General features: G+C 37.5%; 1 protein-coding gene across 2 annotated transcripts; it reads left to right on the top strand.

The window, feature by feature from the left end:
* Positions 1-2,546: 2,546 nt before the first annotated feature.
* On the top strand, positions 2,547-14,455 carry LOC105058921 (uncharacterized). 2 transcript variants are annotated; one of them, XR_012137455.1, is made up of 9 exons: positions 2,547-2,875; positions 3,236-3,918; positions 4,572-4,671; positions 5,086-5,154; positions 5,572-5,674; positions 10,942-11,030; positions 12,876-12,954; positions 13,067-13,184; positions 14,040-14,058. XR_012137455.1 is itself a non-coding variant. In XM_010942004.3 (9 exons), the coding sequence occupies exons 2-9, from the start codon at positions 3,587-3,589 to the stop codon at positions 14,076-14,078; spliced, it is 912 nt and encodes a 303-aa protein (XP_010940306.1). In that variant the 5' UTR covers positions 2,548-2,875; positions 3,236-3,586; the 3' UTR covers positions 14,079-14,455. The 2 variants fall into 2 exon arrangements, 1 of the variants encoding a protein (XP_010940306.1); XM_010942004.3 differs by having other exon boundaries at positions 2,548-2,875; positions 12,893-12,954; positions 14,040-14,455.
* Positions 14,456-14,746: the final 291 nt, after the last annotated feature.

Here is a 14,746-nt window from a genome sequence, read left to right as displayed (position 1 = left end):
GTGCTTTTCCTTGTGGAAGCGCATCCCAATAATGGTGCATCAGCTTGACTTGGTAATGCCTTCTGACATAATCTGTTGATAGTTTAATATTTGTATATTGGCATCACACTTTTTGGATTGCATGCTTGGATTCCCTTTACTTAATACGGGTCGAGGGAAGTGCATGGTGGAGGAAATTCTAGTTTTGTGCCGCATTATGGGAAAGCTTTGAACGAATATTAAGCAGATAGAGCTTGGATGATTGCTTTTCTACTCCACTTTTAGACCTGCCTTGCAGAGAAAGCATATGGTGGACTGAAGTAAGCACGTGTGAGCCTGCTATTGTGGTCGTTGTGGGGTCTGCAGTCGTGATTCTGACGTGTCTCTTCGTGTCACCTACTGGTGGGGGTGGAAGCCGGACGAGGATGGATGACAAAGTTGCCCCAGAGGTGGATTTGATTTCATCCCAATGGATATTCTTCAGTCTGGCTTGTTCTAAATTTTTATTTACCTCTTGTGGGTTTCCATCATTTATTTTTGGGTGTCTCTGTCACTTGGAGGGTTGGCATTCTTCCTTTCTATCACTTTTTGCTCATATCCTTTTACAGAACTAAGATTTTCTAATGCAGTGCGGCACTGGATTGCAAAGACGTAAATGAGTGTTCAGATCTCATACCTCGTTGGTCGCACTTCAACTTTTGTAAATTGTGTGAGAGCTGCTGCACTTGTTTTCCTGATGGAAGTATGACTTCTCATCATTTATGTGATGTTTATCGTAGAGTCAGTAGCACAGATCGGTTTGCTCGTCTGGAATTTTCTGTAGTTGAATTTGGATGGGATCATGGTCTCAATTGTAGATGATGCAATAAAATGTATTTACCTGTTGTCTCAATGAGAGAGGATTTTCAGTATTTTTGTCGGTAAGAATCTGTAGGATAAACTTCAACCCAGTTTTGGAGCCTCTGTTATTTTAAATTTATGGAGAATGGACAATTTCCTTCAAAAAAAAAAAAACAATCTATTACTATGCTCGATAAGGTTGTAGGTATGGTCTTGTGGACCACTGTTAGCCAGCTGGTGGAGAGTGCGTGCGGTGTTCAGAGACCCATCAAACAGTACAAGCTAAAATGGGAAACAACTCATCCAATCATATCACTATGTAATCTTTAGTCAATTCGAGAAGAAACACTGAAGGCAAGATGAGATGCTTGGCTTCAATTGATCGCACATCTAATGATTAGTATGCGCTTTTCAAAGATCTCATACATTAGCAACAGTTCTTTACAATAACTTCCTAATGGAAGTTGATCTATTCTCCCCACTAAACAAAGAGGTGGAATTTGATATATCAGACACAAGTATTGGGAAGAGATTGCGGATCTGTAAAGTAGAATCTTTCACCCCAGAGAATCTAGGACAATGGTCTAACATGGAACCATGGTCCACCAAGTCCACAGCCCCTCCCTCTAGAGATCACCAAGAATCCAAGTCACTGTGTGATGCCCCCCCACCCAAGACCATGAACTAGTGGTGAGGGTTACTCAGTGCCATGGCTCCCCATGCTTAAAAAATGTGTTGTTGTTCTAACAAAAAAGAAGTGTGTTGTTCTGCTGTTCCTATTGACATCAACTTCGCTCCTTGAGGGGCTCCAAAGTTCCTGTCTGAAACCAACTAATCAAGGTCCCTAGTTCCAGACCGGGAAAGAGGGGCTCCAAAGTTCTTGTCTCAAGCCAACTAATCAAGGTCCCTAGTTCCGGAGAGGGAAAGGAGAGAGAGAGAGGGTTGTTCTGTTGCTCCCCTGTCACGATCTGCCTTTATTGCTGCACCTACTCTCCCTTTCTCCCATCCTTTACGACCAACCCCCTATCGACACGTGTACACCGTCCATTGGGTTTTTTCGTCGTTTCCTCCAACCATCTCCTAAGCTAGGTGCTCACCTTTCACCTTGTCGTAACCTCGCTTTACCGAATTGGGAATGCCAACCGGGCTTCCGTGCAAGTACACGCTAGTACGGAAAATCTTAGACTTCCCCCTGTACGACGCCCAGCAGCCGGAAACTGAAGGGACCCACGTGTATTGATTTCAAATTCTACGATATGCGTTGTAGAAGATCCGGAGTACCTTTGGGGAAATTGGTAGTGGAGGAAAATAATAAGAAGAGCGCCCATTTCTTAAGCCGTTATTACATCCTTGTGCTGGATTCCGATCACCTTCCCGTCAGCTTACCGAACACCACTCCTTCGTCTTCAGAGATTTCGGGCGGTCTGGGATTCCGATTTTTCACCGTTCGGTGACCGTAGACAGATTCAAGATTCCCTTATCGGCTAGGCAGAATTTTATGATCCCGTTATCCTTACCCGCGGGTTATCCTGATCCAGAACATTGGATCACACCGTCCAACAGCGATCGGAGAGGGACAGATCCAACGGCCGGTACCTTTCCAATCCTGGCACCAGCAGTCAGCGTTGGAATCGGAATACTTTGCCGCCAATCGGCATTCTCGTAATTAAAGGCTAACGCAGGGTCGATTGCGTGCTAAGCCAACTAAAGTAGGCTAGGTGGAAGTTGAACGGGATGGGCACTACGCCAGTTGCAGAGCTCTCTCACGCAGAGAGAGAGAATAGGAGAAAACTTGAGAGAACCTGAATAAAAAAATAGAGATTGGAGAGAGGGAGAAGGATCTAATGCCAGTGCTGGGATTCGTTCGGCTTCTCTGAATTCCAAGGATCCTCCGAATTTTATTTATTGCCGCCCTTCGAATAAGGGGAGGCCTTCTGCTCTCCTCCCATTGGCATCAAGGAAAGAGCGCAGGGTAGGAGCGAAAGGGCACGAATCTTGTTGGTGTTCTCGTTCTCCGTGTCCCGGAGGAGGAGGAGGAAGAGCGTGGGAGAGCCAGGTGAGTATCTGAGAGCGGTGTTCTTTTTTGGTTTTTTGTTTGTTAATGAGATGTTCTTGATTCTGTTTGGTTCTTGGGGTGCATTTCTTGGGGTTTGTGTGGTGGGAGGGTTGTCTGAGGTGGGTTCTTGAGAGTGGTGGGTGAAAGTTAGGGTTTTGATTTGCATGCATCTTGAAGGAATATAAGAAGTTTGGCGTGCCGTGGGAATGGGAATTTTGGAGGATTTTGGGGTTTTGTAGAGGGGTGAGTTCTAGGGCACGGTGAAATGACTTCTGTGATATCTGATTGTGCTCAGGAATTTGAAATGGTCGTTCGATAAATTATTTGTTCTTGAGCTGAAATTTTGTGATTTTGCTACAGGAAAAGAGAGGACTTGCTTCTGGGATTTTGTTGCGGAGGGATGATGCTGGCATCATTGCATCATTGATATCTTGGATTTTGGATGCTTCGGAGCTTCCTAGGTGGTCAAAAACAATGGTTGCCTTAGATGCTATCCCAAATATTTGTTGAATTTATGGTTTTTCTCGGACCGTTCTGTTGTGATCAGGATTTGTTGTCTGCTAAAAAAGTTTTTATCTAGTTGTGAAATTATAAGCTTGAGGGCCCTGACTGTTCCAAAAAGAAACGGGGCAGCGATCAGTGTAGGTTTCTTTAGGGTAGAACATAGTGTAATCTGGACAGGGCAAAGTAAATTATTGTCTTAGTATATCGATGGCAGCTGATTCGAATATGGGCTTTCAGCAAGGGACCATTCCATCCTCCTTTTACAATCGACACATGGTCTCTTTCCAGTCAGGGGCAATCAATAGTGCCACAGTGATGATTTCTGGGGGCATGAGCAGGTCAGGTTTGAACAGCAACACTCCTGGGATGTTCCTGCCTGGTAACCCCAGCATGACTAACACTATGCCTGCAATAAGTACACCTGGAAGCTCTTCAAGCAGTGTTCATCTCGATCATGTTCATAGGTTTAAGCCTGGTACTGTGTCTGGTTCAGATTGGTCTGCTCAAGAAGTTGCTAAATTGAATGAGGGTATTATCAAGTATGTGTAATTATTGGCTTGATTTTCATTTTTCTACCTTCTACTTTCCATATCTGTTGTGTGCTGATGTTCAAATCTTAGCTACCTGTAATCTTTATTATTGATGTTTTTAATTCCAGTGCTAGTATTGTAGTTTGGAAAACAAATAATTCCATAGAAAGCATTTGGTTGTCTGAAAAATTCATTGAAGTGTCTAGCGTAAATGAGACAAATGTTGGAGATATGACATTTGAAATATTTCAATAACTTCATATTGATTGATTACATTACTTGACTAATGTGATGAACCAAGTTTTCGATCTTTCTTTGATCCAATGTTATCAAGCAGATTCATGCTTACCGGTAGTGTTTCACTCATGAAAGATTGCAGAAGTTGTAACTAATTCTCTTGTATCTGTGCAGTTTGGCTACTTATGTGTCTTTGTGGTTTTATTCTAATGAATTGTCACTACAAGTATATGAATTATTCGATTATATGAATTGTTTTATTTAAATAGCTTGTGCTTATCTGATTCAATGATTTATATTTTCTTGCTTTTCTATACTATCTAGTATTCCTTTGAACATGTGCAGAATATAACCTCCATTTCTGCTGCTTTTTTTTCCCCTTAAGTTTTTGGACCAAGAAATAATTTTTCTTTTAACAATTTCAGATATGCTCACGAACCGAATTTTATGAAGTATATAAAGATAGCAGCTATGCTTCCAGAAAAGACTATAAGAGATGTTGCATTGAGGTGTCACTGTACGAGTGTAAGTTCTTCGGCGCCAACATTATTGATATACCTTATCCATAAATTTCCCTCTAGTAAATTATCTGGACACAAGTATGGTCCTAAACTAAGCAGAATGGAGGAGAATAATTCATGTAGCCAACCCCAGCTAGTTTGGGACTCAGGCTTAGTTGAGCTGACTTATAAATTCTTTGGACTTATTTTATTATTGTACTGCATAAATATTATAGTTTATTTAGTCAGATACTATATTGCTGATGCTTCTATTTATCTTGTATTTGATTATTTCACTACCTGTTTGATCAAAAACTTTAATGTTATTGGCACTTGTTGATGCTGATTTAAATATTCATCATGTGTGCCTTGATTTATCCCAAAGATTTCTGAATAATCTTTTTTGAGACACTATACTGATACATTGGTACCTTTATAGAACAAGGAAAGTGGTAAACGACGGAAGCCTGAAGAACATTATGTAGGAAAGAAAATAAAAGACACAAAGGTAACCCTTTTTACCTTTTGTAGTGAACTTTTCTGTACCTTTCTTTATGAAGTTCCTGCTTTTATATTTTTTGATTATCTATTGAAAAAATTAGCTTAGCAATGCATGTATTAGGTTTTTATGATTATGTATGATGATTAGTTTTGAACTAACAATTTCATAGATCAAGGCAGAATCTTAGTTTGTCACTGGTGGCTTAATAACTTTAGGGCGTGGTTATATGATAAATGCCATATTTTGGCTTTTGATTTCTCATGATTCCTATCCTAAAATCCTTATATTCTTTTTCATATTGAATTAAGGGGAAAAATTTATTCAGATATTACTATATTTCTATCTTTAAATTACTCGTTAAATTTTCAAATATTTAGAACATGCAGTCTTCATACAAACTCAGTCTCTTAATAATAATTTCAGGGAAAGATGGTGGCTTCTTCCCCAACAGCAAATATCCGATTAGACAGCATGTCCCCCTATTCGCTTATGGTGCATAATATGAACTGCAGTGATCAGTTTGAAGGTGAGCTCATATATTATGAGGATGTTTCATTTACTATGAGGATCTTGCTAACTATTAGGTTTCACCTTTCATGTTTACTTTTTCTGTTATTCTAATTTTTCACCATTTGTTCTTAGATAAGGCTTATTTATTTCCACATGACAAATGATGTGGTCGTTATAAGTACTAAGTGCAACTCACCGAGCAAGAAGACAGTTTACCCTTGTGAAGTATTTAGTGGCGATTAAGCATATACAGATGACAACCAATTATTTCAAACTGTATTAACCAACTTCAACAAAGGCTTCACGCCTTCCATTAGTAGATTCGAACTATTTTATTGAATTATGTCTGCTTGCTTTCGCATATTTGTAAATTCAATCTATTCAACTAGCAATTTACAATGTTCAAATGGCAAACCACTTTGTTTACTTGATATAGCAGACTTGTGTGGGAACTATAACTTGAAATCCTCTATTGGAGTAAGTGGACGAAGCGAGAAGATGAGAAAATTTGAAGAGGCTGTTGGTCTTACAACCCCAGGATTATCTGAACACCTCAAATCACCTTTTAAGCCTATTTAGGATCCCATATATAAATACCATTGGAATTTGAACTCCTGAATGTTAACCAATAATGTAATTTAGGTCCAAAGTAGGTTTAAATTTAATTATTTTTAATTTTTGAGTTTTGTTTTCACTTAGTTTGCCATTCTTATCGAGTTCTAGGAGTCTTTCATCTTTTTCTTTTTAGTGCAAGTCACGTATTTTTATTGCATTGCAATTTTCGTGCTAATTGTCAGGACTAATTTTCTAGTGGTTTTTCCCCTGTTATGTGTACAGCTAGCCTCTATAAATTATACTGTAAGCTTCGGTTGGCCTAGCCTTTGTTTGTGGTAACTAGGATTGTGCTTTGAAGTATTTCTGATAGTTTGTGTGGTGTTTGATAAAAATATAATTTTACAATTTTTGGTTATATTTCTTGGGGTGGTATTCAGGGAAGGTGCTAAAGTAACACAAAAATCTTACAGTAAAATATTACACAGCTGATGTGTCAGGTACTGGCTGTCATGAGAGGTCCCGGTAGGAGAGTTACACCATACTATGTAATGTAACTGTTTTTGTACAATTGCTGACATTATCTTAGAATTACCGTAGCACACTCAAGCACACAATCTTAATGTTCATGAGTTTCAGGTTGATTAGACATTCAATTTTGGGTCAAGCTATGTATGTTTGAGCTCAAGTTTGTTAGAGATAAGTTGGGAGTCCTATGATTAAGGAACATTGTTTTAGGTTCTTTAAGCGATATAGATTGAGCCCTGCAAGATTAATGAGTTTTGTGTGATTTATGATTTATGCTGAATAAAGTGGCAGGTGTGTGCAATTTTTTACCATCTGCTGGTATCTGTTTTGTCTGTGCTAATCCAACTGTTCTTTTCCTTTTCTTTTTTCTTTTCCTTTTGACCACCATTAAAGAAGAATATGCAGTTATGTCCAAATATGAAATGTATTTCTGCACATTATTAACATTATTGTGGCCTCTAGCACTAAGGGACGAAATTGATCATACAAGTACCCACCCAACATTCCATTCTTTGTACATTATCTCCACATATAGGTAATTTGATGCAGTGATGTCAAAGGTGCCAAAAGGCGCAGCTCAAGTGCTCAGATGAGGCGCTAGAAGGGGTCATCATCCCTTGATGCTTCAGGCGATGCCCCTTCACTCAGGCGCACGTCTTTGGCGCCTTTTAGGGCCTTTCTTAGTGAGGCGAGGTCCTTGCCTTTAGTGTCTCAGTGAACTTTATGATTATTTTTTTTAATGGTTGAAAAGTGTAAAAAAATCTAAAAGGCTATCCATTTAACTTCTCAACTCTATTACTAATAGGGGTAAAGTGGTCAATTAGTATGAAAAAGTTAGTTTTGAAGAGATAGAGGTTGATTCAGATGAGATAGAAGAAGATGTTGAAGGATATAAATCCAATAAAGGAGGAGAAGATGAAAGTGATGACAACTATGGAAGTAAAACTGAATCTGATGATTCCATTGATGAACTTTAGGCTGTAGGACTGTTTATCTTTTTTGTTTCATTTATATGATTCCACTTTAGGGTTGTTTATATTTTCTGTTTTATTTATGAGACTCTATTGATGAACTTTAGGGTTTGTTATATTTTCTATTTCATTCATGAATTTAGAGCTGCCTATGGCTTGTTATCATATATTTTATCTTGAACTAATTGAGTATTTTACTGTTTTATATATGTTTTATGCTTAAATTATTAATTATATGGTAATTCATGTTATAATGATTATCTCTGGTTGTTATTTATTTATATATCATATTTTTTGCTTTTTTCCTCAATTTTAGCGCCTTCATCCGGATGAGCACTTTTCTAGCGCCTCTCGCCTCAAGGTGCTAGAACCCCCAAGTGCCTTAAAGGTGCCTTTCGCCTTTGACTATCTTGATCTGATGGTATTAGTAGGCATTTGAATGAACCCTTTAGAATGTTTAGTTGAGGCACAGTAAACATATGATAAGTATTCTGCTTCCCAAGTTTTTGTTTTAGCCATGGGTTCACCCTGAAGCTTGTTTGGTTGTGTTAAGATGAAACAGGCTGCAATCCAAAAGATTGGCTGGAATAACATGCTCCTTTCTCTCAAGAATAACTAATGCCACACCTTTCTGTGGAATAAATAATCCCGAGAAAACCCGAATTACATGGAACAAGTGGCATGATAAGGGGCTGCATCTTTGGCTGGAGTACGGCCTATCTGGTTGTTTATTCTTGGCCTTATGTTTCAATTATGGATGTTGCATTTAACAAATGGTTTGTTTGACACGTTAACAAGTTCTATGAAGTTATTCAGTATGTATGGTGGTTGCTTTGTCTAGAAAGCAAGCTCTGATGATAACATTGATGATCCACTTTGAAAGAGTTTGTGCAACATATTATTCCAAGTATTGCAATTATATTAGAAATTAAGTGGATTCAAATTGTAATTCTGCTATTTGAATATGAATAATTCATGCAGGAAACAAATAGAGTCATCATCATCGGCATTACCATTCAAGCCTTGTCCCATTAAATGTGGGTTTGAGCAGATTGTATGACTGGCTATCAGCCTAATGTCAAACTCTCCAAATTTGGCATAGAATTCTTGGCCAAGGCAAATTTAGGCAAAAGATAGGCCTGCCCTACCTACATGGCTAGTTGGCAGGTTGTAAGATATATTTTATGGACCAGGTAAGCTTATGCAACTAATGCGTGGCCCTCCATTTTTTTAGACTTGCAAAGAGTCTAGATGAAGGGTTAAAGTGATAACTTTTTATGTTGGTGGCAATGTTTATCTCAGATACAAATAGGCCGATGGACCAAATGAAGGGCTTGTTTGGACTCTCCGATAAATAGTATTTGGAATGTATCCATATATGGCATGGCTAGTGTGAGGACAGGTTATCAGTCGAAGCTATGGAAAGAGAGAGAGATTTTTTATGTAAGGATATGTTTTAACTCACAATCCTAAAAAACCACAAATATCACAAATCCCCTTGTAAGAGGAACATAGCATCCTGATCTTTTGCATATTTTGTGGTCTTGGGGCTCCCTTGCTTCATCAATTTCTTTGCAGTCATTAATTCTCTTAACTTTCAACTGTTAAAGAAGTTATCTGTGTGATAATATATCAGGGCATCTAAACAGGCTCTAAATGCAGTCTCATATGAATACACATATAAATTTCTTGGGAAAAATGAGTTGAGATTAGATTTTAAACCAAAGTTTGTACAATCAGAAGCACAAACACACCAGCGAGAATATGTACTTATAGCGATGAACTTTTTTGGAGGATTGGAGAACATAGAAACTGGTGAGGAAGACTCGGAGTTCAAGAAATGTACTACTTAAGACAGTGTTGGATTGTTTGAATATTTATGAATTTTATCTTGCAACTGGTTTGGTGGAATTTCTTTTTCGCAGTTCCCTCCATGTGCAGAACCAATCGATGATTTGGTCTGCCATGTTAGACGAGATAATTTCTATTATTTCATTTGTGCCTCAGTTGATATTGTTATTCATGTATATGCTTATTTATTTGTGATTAAAAAGCTCCTCCCCTTCTGATATGCATACTAGTCGTTTCCCTCTTGAAAAGTTTTTGTAAAGAGAGGGATGAAGTGCAAATATGCATATAATAGAAAAAGGTGATATACAAAAAAGGTGATATGTACCTTTTTCTCAGTTCCCTATAAGTACGGAACCAATCAATGATTTGGTTTGCCATGATGGATGAGATAATTTTCTATTATTTTAGTTGTGCCTCAGTTGATATTGATATTCATTTATAAATTTATTTATTTGTGATTAAAAAGCACCTCCCCTTCTCATATGCATACCAATTGTTTCTCTCTTGAAAGGTGTTTCTAGAGAGAGGGACAAAGTGGAAATTTGCATATAATAGAAAAAGGTGATATACAAATTATAACAGAATATTCGAGCCCTTCCAAGTGAAGTCTTCTTCTGGTGAATGGTGATCGTTTAAATGCCAATCTTCTACTACACTGGCTAGATTAGCGCACATGATATGATACTTCTGTCACAACTTGTTAGATAACCTTGGGATCAAAAAGATGCGCTTTCTGAACATACACAGTTTCTCGGATGTACTTGGTAATCTTAACTACCTAATAAGATGGAGTTCAATTTATATTCTCTAGCTTTATTCCTTGTTGGTGAAACAGATTAAATAGCCATGACCATAATCATCTAGCCTTTTCCCAACTATATAGAGTTGGTAATTATGATCCATTTCATAGTTATTGACATATTTTTATGAATGGCTATCAATCTGATATCATCCCTGGACCTTTCTCATTTGGGCTTGAGATTGGCCCTAGCAGTCATTTTCTTAAACAGTTAAATACTTCAAAGATCATGTCCGTGCAAAATAAGTTAATTTGAGTTCTTTTGCTGTTTGTTTAATTTGATTGATTATTTATTGTATATGTATGGGCTAATGTTCCTCTGGCAACAAGATATCTTGATATGCTATTTATCAACCTATTATGTCTCCAAGTATATGAGTGTAACCAGAAGTATGCTATGCCAAGCTTTTTCCCATGAGATGGGAAAGGATGTGCGTGATTTCAGTTTGCCTCCTTTTAGTATAGTTCTTCTTTAACAAATTATTCGTTTTTATTCTATTACTGAATGACTAAAACGTTTACATTGTAAAAGTCCATTGTACCCTATTTATCTACTGCTGCTTTTTTTTTTTTGTTGATCAGGCTCAGCTTTTGATGGTGCAATGCAGCATCTTCTGGATGAAAATGTTCAAGTTTTAGGCCACATTTCAGCAAATCTTGCTACATTCAAGGTTAGTAATTTAACTGTCTTCTTTGTCTAGGTTAGTCCTTATAAAGGGCTCATTCTTCTTCATACCATTAGAGAAACAAGTCATGAGCTTCTGGGTGTTGGTTATCACATAAACAATTTTGCAATGACTGCTATTGTTGCAAAGGTCTAGTTTTTTCACCATCAAGATTGTTGGATGCATATTTTTGAATAGGATGTAGGTTAGAAGATCATATTAGACACATTTCCCAAATTTGGAAAGCTGTTAAAAGAATTAATCTGACAACAAGGCTTATTTCTCCAAGTTGTTCCTATTGGCTCAGCTATATGCCATGGAATGCCATATACACAAGTGTACATATATGAGTGCGAACAGCACATGCTTTAGGTACAAGAACTTTCCTTCATGGCATGGAAATATGGAAAAATAGAGGAAACAAAAAGTAAGAAATGTTGAATTATGAAGTTATTCAGGAAATGTTCAAGGTTTACAAGGAAGAAATGTAGGGCATGGAAGTCTTTGTTTTTGGGTAGGATAGAACAATTTTTGGTATTTATATCATTCTTTTTTTTTAATGCAAGCAATGCTAATACATTTGAGAGCTGTGGCAAGTAAATAAGCATTCAAGGTTAAGATCTTGCATTGGTGCAAGGCATTCCAGCATGGGAGTCAAGCTAGGGAACTAATTGGAGGGGACTCTTGGATGGAGGATTGGCAAGCCATGCAGCCCTCCACAATTTTTTGGGGTTTGTTATGCATTTGTGGTTAAGGTCCATTTAGAAAGATTGAGTAGAATATATAACATGTACTCATTTGTTCAGACTGATAATTTTTGAATAAGATTGGTGCCATAAATGTGACTTTAGAATGAGAAACGGTGAAAAGCTTAATGAGAAGGAGCCTGAGAAGGCTGACTCATGCGAAAAATGAACTTTAAATTAGGGGAAGCCAAGTTCCGCAGCTTGAACTTAGGAACCCTCAGATTACCCATTTGCTTAACTTCTTGCACATGAAGTTCTGTCTTTTAATCATTTTATAATTTTTCTTTAACACTCAATACACATAATGTGCTCTATGGTAGATTTCCTCCATCATATTACTCTAGCAAAGAACTACAATTCAAAGATCAAATGCCAAAATCTGGATTAAAGTAGCCACATGAAAATAGTATCAGTTTGGTATATGGATAAAATAAATTGAACAGATAGAGTGCTTATGTTCCTGATCTTAAAAATGCAAAATATTTTTCTGGACAAACTTATTGCATTAGGTCAAGATTTCTCATACTTATGGTGTCTTTTTTTGAATGAAACTTATGGTGTCAAACAGAATAAACATACCATTCAGAAAGTGAGCCTGAAAACTGAGAGAAAAAGGAGAGTGCAAAAATAAAACATGGTTACATGGCATAGTCATGACTATATATTGCAAATGAAGTGCTAGGTCACCGAAAAAGGAAATGCAAAATAAAAAAGAACACAGATTTAAGTTAGAACTCTCATTTTCATCTTTCTATGTGTAATGTACCCATGTCTTCTATCCCCACTGCCAATCTTAAACTGAAAATCCTGAGCTATAAAACTTGCTCCTTGGTAAAGCACAACCATCAAGCACCAATTGCTCATTTTGCTCCATCAAGCACCAGTTGCTCATTTTGCACAATGTACTAAAACTCTTCTCTCATATGGATTGCTTTACATGCTAATGTTATGGATCTAGATTCTTGTCTATTCCCAGCATTGTAGCAGTGTATTTCAGAATGCTGGTCTATAAGTTTGTTTCTTGTCCTGTTTTCTGATATAATATATCTAAATGGAATGAACGTCTCTGACAAATGTCATGCTTAGCTTCTGATTACTATTAAAGTCATCCATATCCTGCAGATACAGGAGAACATCAAGTTATTTCTTCACACAAGAAACAACTTTATATCCATTTTGCATAGGTACGACGCCATTCAATTTTTTTGAAAAATTGTCATTGTTAATAATAATTTTTATAATCGCCAAAATATGTTAATAATTATTTGCATAATTGCCAATGTTGATTTTGTGCAGAATAAGTGAGATGCCTCCAATAAATAATCTGGTACCTGGGATAATGAGACCATTGCCTCCTTTGCCATCGTCGATCAATGAGGAACTTCTCAAAGCTGTTGTCTCTTTTAACAGAGAGGTAAAGATTTTGTCTCTTTTCTTGCAGAAGTTAGATCATATCATTATCTGACTTTCTATTGATCTTTCAAAAATATGGGGCATTAAAGAGTCCAATATTTCCATCTCTCTCTTTGGGATCAGGATGAACCTTGTTACCTCAAATTAAGGGGGAAAAAGACAATGGCTACTTTGCTATAAGTAAACTAAAAAGCTAATGCTTCAATTGTTTGACAAGATGGAAAGGCCTCCCTGTGAAACGTACCAATCCTCTCTAAGTTGTTAATTATTTTTTTATTTGACCAATACCTAGGATTTGAACCCTGGACCTCCTCCAAAGGCAAATCTTAGGTGCTGATCGAACTAACAGTTGTTGGCCCGATTATCACTTATCATCATGTAATAAGGTACTGCCTACAAATCTGAAGGTAGGTGGTAGCGTCCACTCCCCTACTTATTATGTACCCTGTAGCAATGCCAACGGATTACACCATCACATATTTCATAGAAAACCACTTCTCCAATAGTTTGGCAAGAGCAGAGATCTGTGTTGTGATTTCAACCTTCATGAGTGTTTCCTGAAAAGTTAGTGAGTGATCGACCATTTCTGGTAACCAGAGCTTGGTTGCATTCCTGGATGGTGTTACAGATGTGCTCTCAGGCTGTTTTACTTTATGGTCTACCATCCCCTGGCTTTTACTTGTATCAATGGGCAAAGAATGATGAAAATCACCGCCATTTCACTCAGTAAATCAAATGATCCAAGGGGGAGGGGGAAGACCTGAGGATGGTGGCCTCTCAATTTATTGCAAAGATGTTGTTTGTTGAGTTTACCAGCTCTCTGTCTGTGGTTTTCATTGGTTGTGCTTTTATGAAGGATGCTATTTATGGTACACCAAACGGCATGAATTCATAGCAGGAGCCAAGATGCTGACAACCAACCGAAGGATGAGGTATGAACAGGTTCGTGTAATTACTCAAAAATCTTCTGTAAATTTAGCCGAGTGGTGAGAACTTTCTCTATTATGTAAAAATATCTTCCAAGAGGAAGATCCCATTACACAATGGAGAAATACATTATGCTGACCCGAGCACCACGTAATAAAAGGCTCTGCTGACCCGAGCACCGGAATCAAAGGCTCTCCCTTTTCTGGTCATTTGAGTATAACCTGATTTTGTATGTACGGTATCTTGTATGAAGCTTGTATATCTATGCTTCATAAAGGGAGAGAAACCTTGGAATGAAAACATTTTTGGTGCTTTCATGTCATCAATTCATTTACATTGTTATCACATTCTTTGCCAGAATTGCTCATTATATTGATAAAGTACCATTTTGGAATCTAGTTATTGTCTGTGCTGAATTAATCAGAATAAATATGAAATCATGAATAAAAATTGTTAACCATAAATATATGACAATCGTCATCTTGCTACCGAGTTTCTTCATACGATGTCTCCTATCTTTTGTTTGGACTAGGACTCCCAAATGGGGATGCAAAATTTGAATTATGGTTCCCCTAATATTACAACCATATTTTACACGAACATGAAATAGCTACGGTAGCAAAACAAATTTGCAAT

Source organism: Elaeis guineensis, chromosome 16 (assembly GCF_000442705.2).
Source record: "Elaeis guineensis isolate ETL-2024a chromosome 16, EG11, whole genome shotgun sequence".
Taxonomy (NCBI): domain Eukaryota; kingdom Viridiplantae; phylum Streptophyta; class Magnoliopsida; order Arecales; family Arecaceae; genus Elaeis; species Elaeis guineensis.
The sequence above is the reverse complement of the archived record's forward strand: the minus strand, read 5'-3'. Positions and strand labels throughout refer to the sequence as shown.